At 41.4% G+C, this 12401-nt stretch overlaps 1 protein-coding gene across 1 annotated transcript in view; it reads left to right on the forward strand.

Annotated features, from left to right (window-relative positions):
• EFHC2 (EF-hand domain containing 2) overlaps positions 1-12401 on the forward strand; it is a 154622-nt gene that overhangs the window by 39144 nt on the left and 103077 nt on the right. Inside the window, 4 exon segments of the mRNA XM_089904599.1 lie at positions 5161-5384; positions 8253-8504; positions 10659-10772; positions 11158-11303. Of these exon segments, the coding sequence (XP_089760725.1) occupies positions 5161-5384; positions 8253-8504; positions 10659-10772; positions 11158-11303 (736 nt within the window).

A 12401-nucleotide genomic window follows, 5' to 3' on the forward strand; every position in this document is an offset into this window, starting at 1 on the left:
GGTGCGGCCAAACAAAAAAAAAAAAAAAGGAAGGAAGGAAGAAAAAGAAATGGCTTCTACTTGATTTTCAGTGCATCCTTGGTTAAGAATACTGATCTCCACTAGTGACTTGTTTTGGCCCCTCAACGGGGTAGTATTTCATATATATATAAAATCACAAAATAGAAGTCATTTATTTATATTGGGCATATGCTATATCTAATAAGTATGCATCCCATAAAGTGGAATTGTGGGATGGTAGTAGAGTTACCAGATAAAATACAGGATACCTGGTTAAATTTGAAGTTCTTAGTATAACTGTGCCCCAAATATGACATGGGACATACTTATACTAAAAATTATTCATTGTTTATCTGGAATTCAAATTTAACCAGGCATCTCGCTTTTCAGTTCGGTAAATCTGGCAACCCCAGAGGGTGGACTTTGCGGAGAGAACTGTCGCTGAATGGAGCAGAGTGGAGTATAGGAGTGGAGGTAAGTCACTGTGAAGATAGGTGCTTGGTGCATGATGGCTGCTCAGTAAATTTGATGAAGAAAGGAAGAAGGAGGGAGGGAGGGAGGAAAAAAGGAAAGGAATATGACAGACAATGTCCATAACACAGTGTAGTCATCATGAATGCTATGAGGTACTTTGAGGGATCAGAGGAAGAAATGCCAGTATCCATTAGAGAATAAGGCATTTGAGTGGTACCTCAAAAGTTCCTCCAGATAAAGTTGGAAGAGGTAGGCACATTAGTCAAAAGGAACAGCATGAGGTAAAGAGGTAGGAAAGTGGTGAGGCGAGGAGTTGGGAGGTACTGGGAGCAGATCATAGAGTGTATAAGGAAAACTAGGCAAGAAGGTGGTAGTGCAAGAGCAAGAGGACAGAATACCCAACAGGCTGTCATTTGGGACTCATTCAGTGGGTAGGGGGAGATGCATAGGATTATTGTTTCTTACTGTGATCAGAGATATGGAATTCAAAAATTTTTATTCTTTTGCTGCAAGGCAAGTGTCAAGTTAGCTATATTTAAAAAGTTATTCTCATTAAATCAAACTCCACAAAGATGACATTTTATAAAAATAGAAATGGAATAGTAATTTTAGTGAAGGAATTATAGTGAGCATAAGAGGAAAAGATACTCTATCATGGCTGATCACAGTGAATGGTCTTAGTATTTTTAGGATACACATGATGACAAGTGGCAATTCCACTCGTATATTCATTCACCTAAGAAATACCTGCCTCTAGACTTGGATGTACCCTAGGTCTGCAGTGTTACTAAAATGAACTAAACATACTTAAGATAGAAGTAAGAGGTTGGAGTCTTAATTCTTGAAGGTGAATTCCTAAAAACTAAATTTAGTGGTATGAGCAAAGATCTAAAGCAATTCCGAACTGAATGAAATGAAAACGCATTAAACATAAATGGATATATCATCATTTTGATCTAAACCACAGGGGAGTGTTAGAAAGTTAAAGCTTGCAGAGTATAATCAGATAACAGGGCCTTTAAAAAGAAAGAGAGATGAGAAATATGAAGATAAAGAAGAGCTTAAAAGCAGACACCTGATGCCTGGACATCTGCCCAAATTGTCTTTATGGACCAATTAAGAAGATAAATATCTGAACATTTCAAGGGCAGATATAGTGCTCTTGTTATTGTTTCTCCATTTTGTAATGTTATTTTTATTTATATATCTTGATGGTCTTGGGTGCTCTTCAATGTGTGCCAGAGACATGGCATCCTGCATATTTCTTTGATATTCCAGAACAAACTTCTGCTGGTAGAGTTTCTGCCACTTATCATGGAAAACTATAAGCATACAAATACCAATAAAGAGACATTTTAATTCCCAAAGGGCACAGTTGAGAGGTCCCACAGATGTATTTTTGAAAACTCTCATGTGTAACTACATTTCAAATGCCCACGTTACTTTTCTGATTAACATGGGATTGTGACTTTGGATTTCTCGTTATTAAAATTTTCTTGTTTAGTGTTAGACCTGCCTTCTCTTTCCAATCCATGAATGGTCAGGACTCTCTTCTGTTACCACAAAGAACTTCCCTGGCCTCTTCTGAGAACCATCTAGTGAGAGGAGTGTGGGACCTAAGATAAGGAAGAGTGTGGACGTTGCAGATATGCAGGCTCCTGGGGGGGGGCGGGGACAGGTGACAGTGGTGTTGACCCTGGTGGGGGATTGCTGCCGCTGGCAAGTGGGCCCTCTCCAGAAATTTACTCTTAGAGAAGAGAGAGGCTGTTCTTTTGGAAGAGCAGCTCCATCATCTCTGTTTCACGGTATCTGGCCGCTCTTCTCCCCATTTCTATCCTGTTTTGCCTAAGACACTCCCTCCCCTCCTTCACTTAAGTAATTTGTGGCTGTCATACAGTGAGATACAGTTCAGTGCAAACTGTGGAAAGTAATGGTATTTACTTAGAGCTTGAAAACCCCAGGTTCGAGATCTTTTTCTGCTATTTGTGAGTGCATGACCTTGGGCACGTCACTTAACCATCCTGAGCTTTGGTTTTCTCATCCATAAACTGAATATTTGTATTTCATGCATTATCTGCCTGGTGGGATTATTGAAGATTAAATGAGAAAAATATATGAAAGCATATCCTAGGGCTATGATGATGATTACTATTTAAAAGCTCAGTGGGTGGGCCAGTTCTTCCCACCTAGAAAAATATAGGATTTCTATTTGAAGTCTTACTGAACAGAAATCAGCACTAATTTGCTTATTTGAATTTTTATAGTGAAGTACAAATGCAAGATAGATGGAATTCCTAAAGAAGCTCTTGGCTGTTGAATAAATTTCATATATTTTAAAAACTGTCACAATATAAGTTTTTTTATTTTTTATTTTTTTTGCCATATGTGGGCCTCTCACTGTTGTGGCCTCTCCCGTTGCGGAGCACAGGCTCCGGACGCGCAGGCTCAGCGGCCATGGCTCACGGGCCCAGCTGCTCCGCGGCACGTGGGATCCTCCCGGACCCGGGCACGAACCCGTGTCCCCTGCATCGGCAGGTGGACCCCCCCAACCACTGCGCCACCAGGGAAGCCCAATATAAGTATTTTTAACGAGATATATAATGGTTCGTGAAAAATACCTGAAATGCCCATGCTTTTATGGGTGTTTAGTATGCAATTTGTTCTAAATGTCTCATCTTGAATGATTAAATAATTTGCATACTGTTTTCAGTGGCATGAATTAAGGGCTAATTGAAGTATAATTTTTTGCCGTAAAGTTATATCATCTTTTATGTAGTACATTTTAAAATATTCTAGGCCAGTTCTAATTTTATAGTTTTATTATTTTACTTTAATGTACCGAGTAATTAAAAATTGCTACAAAGAAAAGAAGATGAAAAGGATTTTAGTTAATTTCCCCTCAACAGAGTGAAAAGATGATTAGTAGAATAATGGAACAGAGCTCAACACAGTTCCTGGCACATAAAGATATTCATTAACTATTCCTTAATGAATAAGGAATGAATAATTTCGAAGTATTTCTAGACTTTGGGAAAAGGCACCATTCTCAGTGTTATACAAAATGTGAAGAAGATTGCTTGACATCTTTATACTAAAATGCCTCCATACACAGGTCACACAAGCCAATTTTTCTTGAACCATTAGACCCTCAGTTTGCTCTGCTTGTCTTTTCTCCTTTTGTCTTTGCTCCTGGAGTAGATTCTCAGGCTTAAGTCAGTTTACAGAGGTTGAGAGACAATTCTCCACAGGTATCTTGCATTTCTGTGGATCTTGCAAGCAGAGACACTGTCTGCTCTTTGTTCTGGATTATCTTTTCAAGGATGTTTATATAGCACACAGCTTTGGAAGACAAAGATAGTCTCTCCTTCTGGAGCAAAGTGCAGGTTTGCTCACAGCCTTGGAACATAGAGGTGGTGTCTCCCTCTAGAACAAAAGGCAGACATGTTTACTGTCCAGTCCAACAAAGTTCATTTCTCCCTCTGAGACAAAAGGGAGGGATGCTTATTGCCCTTATAATAGATTCAGGTTCTCTCATCTCAGGGTTTCTGTCCTATAATGTGTAACCTACTGCATGTGCAGAAGTTACCTGGCCCTTGTTGTGTCACCCTGTGGGAATCGGGGCTCAGGAAACTGGTACAAAAATGCTGATGTTCTGGGTACTGTTATTACTGTGAGTAATAAACTGCCCTTTGTCTCTAACCAAAGCATCTCATGTCTTCTGCCAGCATCCATGAAATTGTGGCAGGCTAACTTGCTAGCTTGAAAGTAGGATAAACTCTCAAACCCTAAACACTTCTTGACAACAGGTTTCAGCAGTGCTTGGGTAAGTTGGCTGGTATGGTGTGGTGTAGTTGGTACCTTCATCTAGTTAGCGAGCCTTTTTACCTCCAGTGGCTAATTGCCATTTGGGTGTACTTGGCAACCCTGAGTCCATATTCTAAAGAGGAGAAGTGAATGGGCATCATAGGGTTGGAAGTAGAAGAGGGGATGGGATCCAGAACCTTTAGCCCAGAGCACTGGTTAAAACTATGAAGCCTGTGATAACTCTCACTTTGGGGGAGTGGATGGGTGGTGGTGGACAGAGTCTATAGAGGAAGAAGGTGGGAGAAGAGGTTGGTAGAGGGAAGAAGATTCCAAGAAGCTTCAAAGCAGCATAAAGTTATTCATGCTTATAGAAGCTGTAAATCATGGTGTCGGCATCTACCACAGTGAAGCTCATTAGATTACTTTTTTCAACCAAGAGTGTGCATTTTTGTGAGTACTCTGCTTTGGGGTCTTAGTTCCTTGCGTACTGTGCTCACGTTGAGTGCTAGTGGGTGAAAGTGAGCATGCTTGTTTTGGGAAAAGACATGATGGTAGTGTCTGGCACATTAGGTCACTCTGTTCATACCCGCTCCTCCTTCCCCCTGCCCTAGTCTTTATGGTTTACTTTAATAGAGTAAACCCTAGTACCACTTAGGCAACTCTAACAACATGCAAGGCTGGTCAAATTACCCTGGGCCTCAGAAGTCTCAGCTCCCTCTGGCACCCTGAGAGTTTGAACATACTGATGCTACTTCTCCAAGAACCAACCCTTTGCCCGCTTCACTGTGGTGGGAAAGCATTCAGAGTTGTTATAAAGATGTACTGTGATGTCTTTCTGGTGAGCCACCCGATGAAACAATTGTGTTTTATTTCACACCGTAGGAATTTTTATCCGGCGTCATCGGATTTCTCTGCCGCCTCCTGATGAGGATCGGTTTTATTCTGTGCATCGTTTTAATATCAACATAGACATTGTCTTTTATGGTCGGACATTCAAGATTTATGACTGTGATACATTCACAAAAAACTTTTTGAAGAAAATAGGAGTCAGATTAAACCCCCCGGGACAGTGTCCAGAAGATCCTTACCTGAAGACACGGAGAGAGGTAAGTTGATTCATCCATGAACTCTTATCTTCAAGATGAGAATCCCTTCAAAGTCAGTAAAGGGTATTGGTACTCCTGATGCAGATGTGAAAGAACTTTGGGGACCATGGTCACTGGAGTTGTCCTGTTTTCCTCTGGGCTGGAGGGAAGGCTGGGTGTTGGCTTCGGTGCAGGAGATGCTCACTTTGTGCCCCTGCCCCCACTTCTCTCCACGGAGACTCTCCCTCCCAGGCAGTAGGAGTCTTCAGCGAGCTGCCCGCATGGGATGGTTTCTTAGAGCCCGTGATTGGCTTTGTGGTCACTGACAGTGAAAGAGTTGGGTCCACACTTACCTGGCTTTTCTTTTCCCATTTTAGTTGCCTAACTCTGGGAAAATCTTTGCTCCTGTGCTACCGATTTACTGAACCCTTTGGGTATGCCTTTTTCCTTCTTCCTTGGGACTCCCAGCTCCCTTTATGGTATTATCAGATGCAGAGGTGTTCAGGAGTGAGTAAGGCCATGATTTCGACATACTCCTATGATGACAGGATGCTTGTTTTCGAAGACTGACCCCAGCTAGTGTAGGGAGGAAAGAATCAGTGTTAGTAGTGTTACTGTAGTCTTTCCAAAGTTTTTTTTAATGATCCCCTGGCCCAAATTTTATGTTTTACAGAGAAATCTGAATACCCAAAAGGGCAAGTGTCATGTGGAAGGTCACATACCTCACCAATCTTCTTGCTGGGCCTTGAACTCAAATCTCTTGCTTCTTATCCTGATTTTCATTATTGTCATTTGTGTCTCTTCTTATTGAAGTATGATTATACACAGGAAAATACACAGAAATTAAGTATACAGCTTGATGGGTCTTAACAAATGCATACACCCATGTAATCCACATCCGAAATCATGGTATAGATTTCCATCCCCCCAGAAAGTTCCCGCATGCCTTTTTCCAATCTATCCTTCTCCCTACCCAGGGATGAGCACAGTTCTCATTTCTATCCCTATAGATTAGTCTCATTTTTATTGTTTCTAAAACTTGTAATTAACTTCTTTGCAGAAAGATAACATAAAATTTAGAATAAAAATCTCCTTTGATTCTGCTTTGATCTCTTGTTAAAAGCCGCATGTAGGATCATTCATCTATTCCTGCCTCCTAGCCCCAGCAGAATTACCCTCTAATGCTGTAGGCATACAACCCTCCTGAGAAATATATATTGTTGATCCTGGAATATCTAAGGTGAAATCCCTGTGGCATTATACTTGTGTGTATTGGCGTGCAAGGAGATTTATGGTTTGGGTTCATTTCTACTTTTTCCAAATGCCCTAGAAGAAGGAGTCTAGATAAATACAAAAGTCTTTAGAACCAGAAGAGAGAACCTAAAAGAAATGGATCTATATGATTTACCACCCTTTTCTTCTGGCTACACTCATTCACTAACAGCTGGTATTATGTGATAGTGCTTGTGAATGATGATGCATTATATGAAATACTTAGAACACTGTGTTATTTCATAAGTTTATAAGGAAAAAAATCTTTTGTTCCAGGAATCAGGAATAAATACCAAGAACAGCCAAGAAATGTTTTAAATAATTTCCTTTCAGATTGGGAGAATCGTTTTAGCATTTATTCCCTCAGGGAGAAAGCTCTTCAATAAATATAGAAATCTGTGGAAAATTAGGAGTTTAGTAAGAGGCTTTTATATTGACTTTAATGCATTTACTTCTCCAGTGTTTGCTGCCTTGAAATGTAAAGTTAAAATTAAACAATTTAACTTGAACTGAAAAGAGCCTTGATGGTATATAATCAATAATGCATTTCTTAGAGGCCTTCTAATGCCAAAGAAAGATTTTTCAATCGTTGAAAGTAGAGATCTTGTAATTTCATTTAAATATCAAGGATAAGACTGAAGAGCCTCTGGAAAGGCCATCATGTCTCCCCCACTATCTTGGGATAAGTCTGCACCTAGACTGCCCTGGACAGATACAAAATTTTGAGAACTTACAAGTAAGATTACATAACCTGATGTGGGACTACATCTCCCTTGCTAGTGAGCACTTCCTTATATAACCATCCTATTAGGCTACATTAGATAGAATGGGAGCGGTTTGCTCCAAGACAGGGCTGAGACTCTGCAAATAGAGGAGTTGGGCTGAGAAGACTGCCGAGCTAGTGCTTCCTGATTTGGGGGCCAGAGCCCGCGCAGTAGTTCTGTACAGATTGGGAAGTTCTCCATTTGCTCTGCTCCTGTTTCCATGGCCTTTCAGATCTTCACTATCTAAAGCTTTTGAGCAAAATAAAACTGTGAATATATTTCTTCTCTTTTACCTTCACAAAAATCTTTGGATGAGTAAGAAGCATATACAGATATGAATTTTCAGTGAAAAGAATTTTTTGGTTGAAATATAATTAACATAGACTTGGATGTACAAATCTTAAGCATACCCGTTGACAAGTTTTTAAAAATGTATACAATTTAGTAACCAACACGAAAATCAAGATAGAGAATATTTCCATCACCCCAGAGAGTTCCCTTGTCCCCCTTTCCAGTCAGTCCTCTCCTCAGAGGCAATAACTGTTCTAATTTCTGTCACCATATATTAGTTTTGTCTGTTCTTAAACAAGAATTTTAAGTCTTTGAGAAAAGTCAGTTTTCAAAAACATTATAGAAGTATATTTTAGTGTGTTAAAATAATAACGAAAGGCTTCCTAATACTTGATTGTCTGTATTTCTAAGGTTGAAACTGGTTATATATGTATATCATGTATGTTGTTAGTTGAAACTGAATAGTCTATAGAAAAGATACCTTTATATTCTTTGATTGCTTGCATCCCAGAAGCAACTACGGAAAAACTTCCACTCTCATTAACCTTTTCTCCATTGGCAGAAGCTAGACTGCATGGAGCCCTTACGTCCCTATGAGTCCTTTGACACTCTGAAACAGTTCCTTGAGTATGATAGGAAGGTTTTGCGTTTCTTCTGCCTGTGGGACGACTCAGGCTCAGTGTTTGGGGACCATAGAGAACTCATCCTGCATTACTTTCTGTCTGATGATACCATCGAAATCAAAGGAGTATTGCCACATAACTCAGGAAGAGATGCTACGTCATTGTTCCTCCAGAGGAGAAAGGTACCTAAGGTGAGCAATGGACTGCTTTCCGAGTTTGCTTGTGGGCTGAAGACTCTAGTCACTCACTGTCTGGAATGTCATGTGTTATGACTGTGTGATGACAAGTCACCATGTATTAGTGCAAGTGTTTAGAAAACTTACACTTTGTGCCCTCTATTAATGTACATCTATGAAAGTAATAGAGGATATGACAAATTGGAGTTGGAATATTCAGGGCTTGAGGCAAGTAAAGGAAAAATGTCAAATGCAAGAGAACTACCTATTCATCATTGAGTTCACTACGAGTCTTATGAAGGTAAATGACTCTCTAGTAAAAGGATTGCTCGTGGCCTTGGGCAGGGCACTGGCCTCTGGCCTCTGTAGCCTACTGAGGAGATCCCATTGTATTGGTCTGGGTTGTGAATACACACACACACACAAGTACACACACACACACACACACACACACACAAGAGTGACTCTTCTGAGAGTAGCCACCAGTCAGCAACTAGCCACTGGCTAGCAACAATGATAGCTTTTGCATTTTTACTATTAAAAAAGAGTTGTCCAAGTGATTTGTACACATGTTTATGGCCATTTGAGAGCTAATGTAACCTGGGTGCAGCAGAAATGGCACAGAGACCGAAGACCTGGGTTAGAATTGTGAGTCTGCCACTTAACAGCTATGTGACCTTGGGCAAGTCATTAACCTCTCTGAGCATATTTCCCTATCTCTAAAGTGCAGTTAACTAGGCTTCCCTCCTGAGATAACTGTAAAGACTGAATGAGATAATATAGTAAAAAGCATTATCTAAGGACCTATAGGACACGTGAAAGTATCAAGGCTTATTCACAGCTCTATGTTATATTTTATTTCTTATTTGGATAAAGTATTTTGAAACTTAACTCTTAGTGCTACTGAAAAGATTACTGTAATGCTCATTTCTGATGCAAACAACCACTGGTTATTTGCTTATCACAGGAGACTCTTCCAGATTCTCTGAGTCTCCTGCCAGAAGTCCTGCTGTGTTGCTTCTTGGGGCGGGGGCAGGATTTGTCCCAGAGCGAACTCTGGGCGTATGCACAGCAGGTGGCCAGGAGGTGCCAGGGAAGCCTGTTTTTAGAATGGCTTTGAAAAATAGGCTAAATATAAAATAATAATGACATACCTGACATTTGCAGTGTTCCTTGACATCACTTGCTTCATTTATTCGTTCATTCAACAAATACTTAGTAAGTGTCAGCTGTGTGCCAGCTCTGGGGTTACAGTGAGAAAGAAAATGGATAAAATCCTGCTTTGTGGAGCTTCCATTCTCAGGAGAGATACAGTAGCAGTGGGTGTTCCCTTGACACTCACAGCATCCTTTGAGAAAGCAAGGAGTAAGTACTGTTGCTGCGGTTAGATGACACAACTGAAGTTCTGAGAAGATAAATGCCTGGCCCCCTGTCCTGTAGCTAGGAAGCAGCGAAGAGAGAGTTTGCATCTAAATGTACTGTTTTTTCTTTGTTACGTGGCTTACTGACACCCCACACATCATAAGTTCACACATTGAAACTTAAACATTTTATATCACACAGATCTGGCATGATTCAGATTTCTCATGTGTATGGGATAAACGGATCACTATCAATTTCTATAAGTTAGTTCAGATATTTCCTGCCTGGACCACCTCCAGTGCGGGTGGAACTGAGGAGTGCCCTCCTTGGCTTGCTCCGGGCCACAGTTTCTGTTAGAGGCTGACTGCACTCCATTGCCAACGAGTGCGTCCTTGCTCAGGATCAGGCAGGGTGCTAAGCAAGTAAAGAAGGCAAGGCAGGGTTTCTCCATCAGGGCGTTTTGGAGTTTAAAGATGACTCTGCCGATGAAGTGATTAGAGAGCAACAAAAAGTGGTTTAACCCTGAGGTCGGTGCTACGGAAGTTTGAATTGGGGACAGGCCAGTAGGATGGGAGAGGTCAGGGGGAAAGATGGGACTTTATCAGGGCCTTGAAGGAGGGGGAGAGTGTAGACCAGCCTTCAGCGGGTGGGGAAGCATGGGGAAAGGTGGCTGGAGTCTGTGTCCTGTCTTCCTCGGGATGGCAGAGAAGAACCATACGGTGCCTCTTCCCGCCTGAGTCCCTCAAAAGGAGCATGTTTGTGTTTAGAGGCCATCCACTACGTCTTGATTTGACTTTTATCTTCCAGTATGGCCCCCCTGGAGTCTATCAACCAGGCCAGATAACAGACCGGACAGTTCTCAATGTAGATGGTGGCTTGTCAGAGAACCGAGTGTATGGCTGTCTGTTGGATAAATACAAGGTAAGTCATGTTTTATTACTGTTTCCAGTGTGACTTCCCTGGAACCTGGAATGCGGGGTGAGTTACGTGTTCTGCTTCTGGGAGATTGATTGTGAATGAAATCGATGAGTATATAAATGTATGTGTTGCACTGCTGTTTATCAATAATAAACATGCTTAAGTGCATGTATAAATATATGCATTGCACTGCCATTTGGTAGCACTACATTGCTAAAAGACTGTTTTAAAATGTTAATATTGAGCGGTTGTCTTTTGATTTGATTTAAACATTTTGGTTATGAATGATATAATTGATTTTTTTAAATTTCTTTTTCCCTTTGGGGGTGGGTGCCAATGTCTTTGGTGGGTCTGTGGTGTCAATGTCACGTTCCTTTGTTTTAATTAGCTAGGAAAAGTAGACCAAGAGTTTTACAAAGGTAGTGACCTGTCCATAGGAACCACCATCAATGTGTGGGGAAGGAAAGTGCTCCTTTGTGACTGTGATGAATTCATGAAGACTTATTGTAAGACTAAATATGGAATTGGTAAGTGATACATCTGTCAGTTAGAAAATAATATTTAAAACTTAGAGTCTTTGTTCCCTAGTTAGGCTTGATCTGACTTTTGAGTTTCAAATTCTAAGCTCATAATAGCTACCGTTTATTGAGCATTTGCTAACTGCTGGGCATCTGTTGTCTTATTTATTCCTAACAACAATTCTAGAAGGGTAGGCTCATTATCCCCATTTTAGAGGTGAAGAAACTATGGCGTACAAGGGGCTTACTTGTCGAAGGTCATGCAGCAAGTAAAGGGTGAGCCAAGACTTGAACTTGTCTGCCTGATGCCAAAGGCCTTCCATTTGCCCATATAGCCCCCTGCCTCACTAGAGTATGGGGGAAATGCTTTGGTTAAGCAACTGAAATGGAAATCCAAACACTTTTCTTTTCACTGAATTCTTGCTTACCACAGAGGATATACTTATTTGAGTTCTCTGGGGAATTGTGCCAATCTGCTCTAGCTTTCCTGGTGAGGCTCAGCCAGGCTTCCAGCTTCTCTCTTCTTAGATATCCATTCCATTCAGGTCAGGTTAGCGCAGTTCAGAATGAAAACCGGTGATTTATTAAGCACCTACCACATGCAGGTCATTGCAGTAGACAGAGGAGCTGCAGAGTTGTGTAAGGAGTTTCTAGGCTTGTAGGGGGGGAGAGACCTACTGCATGTTACACGGTGTTATAAGAGTCACAGAAGCAGGTGGAGGATCTGAGGTGAAACCTGAAAAACAAGCCCCTCCATTTGTTAAACCTGCTGGCCAGCTCTGCCCCCACCTGGGCCCTCTACCCCAGGCTCCAGGTACCTACCGGTGCTTGGCGAAGCGGGGTGGTGGAAGTTGCCAACCTCCCAGACTGGGGTTTGGAGCTCTGATGGGGGATGTTTACCCCTCTCTGAACCTTGGAGTATTCATGTGAGCTCACTTCCTGAGCGATGAGTTGGAAGCCAGAAGCAACCACAGCTTCCTAAAAGACAAGGTGCTTTGTCTTTAGAATGAGACGATGCTCACCTTACGTGTCTTGGTGTCCCCACTGTGTCGTATTCCTGGCCTCCTGGGAATCTTTATATTATGGGAGAAGGCACACAGCATACAAAGGGGCT

This window comes from Delphinapterus leucas, chromosome X (assembly GCF_059928025.1).
Source record: "Delphinapterus leucas isolate spDelLeu-1000000601 "Yukka" chromosome X, BTC_Dleu_Yukka2, whole genome shotgun sequence".
Lineage (NCBI taxonomy): Eukaryota > Metazoa > Chordata > Mammalia > Artiodactyla > Monodontidae > Delphinapterus > Delphinapterus leucas.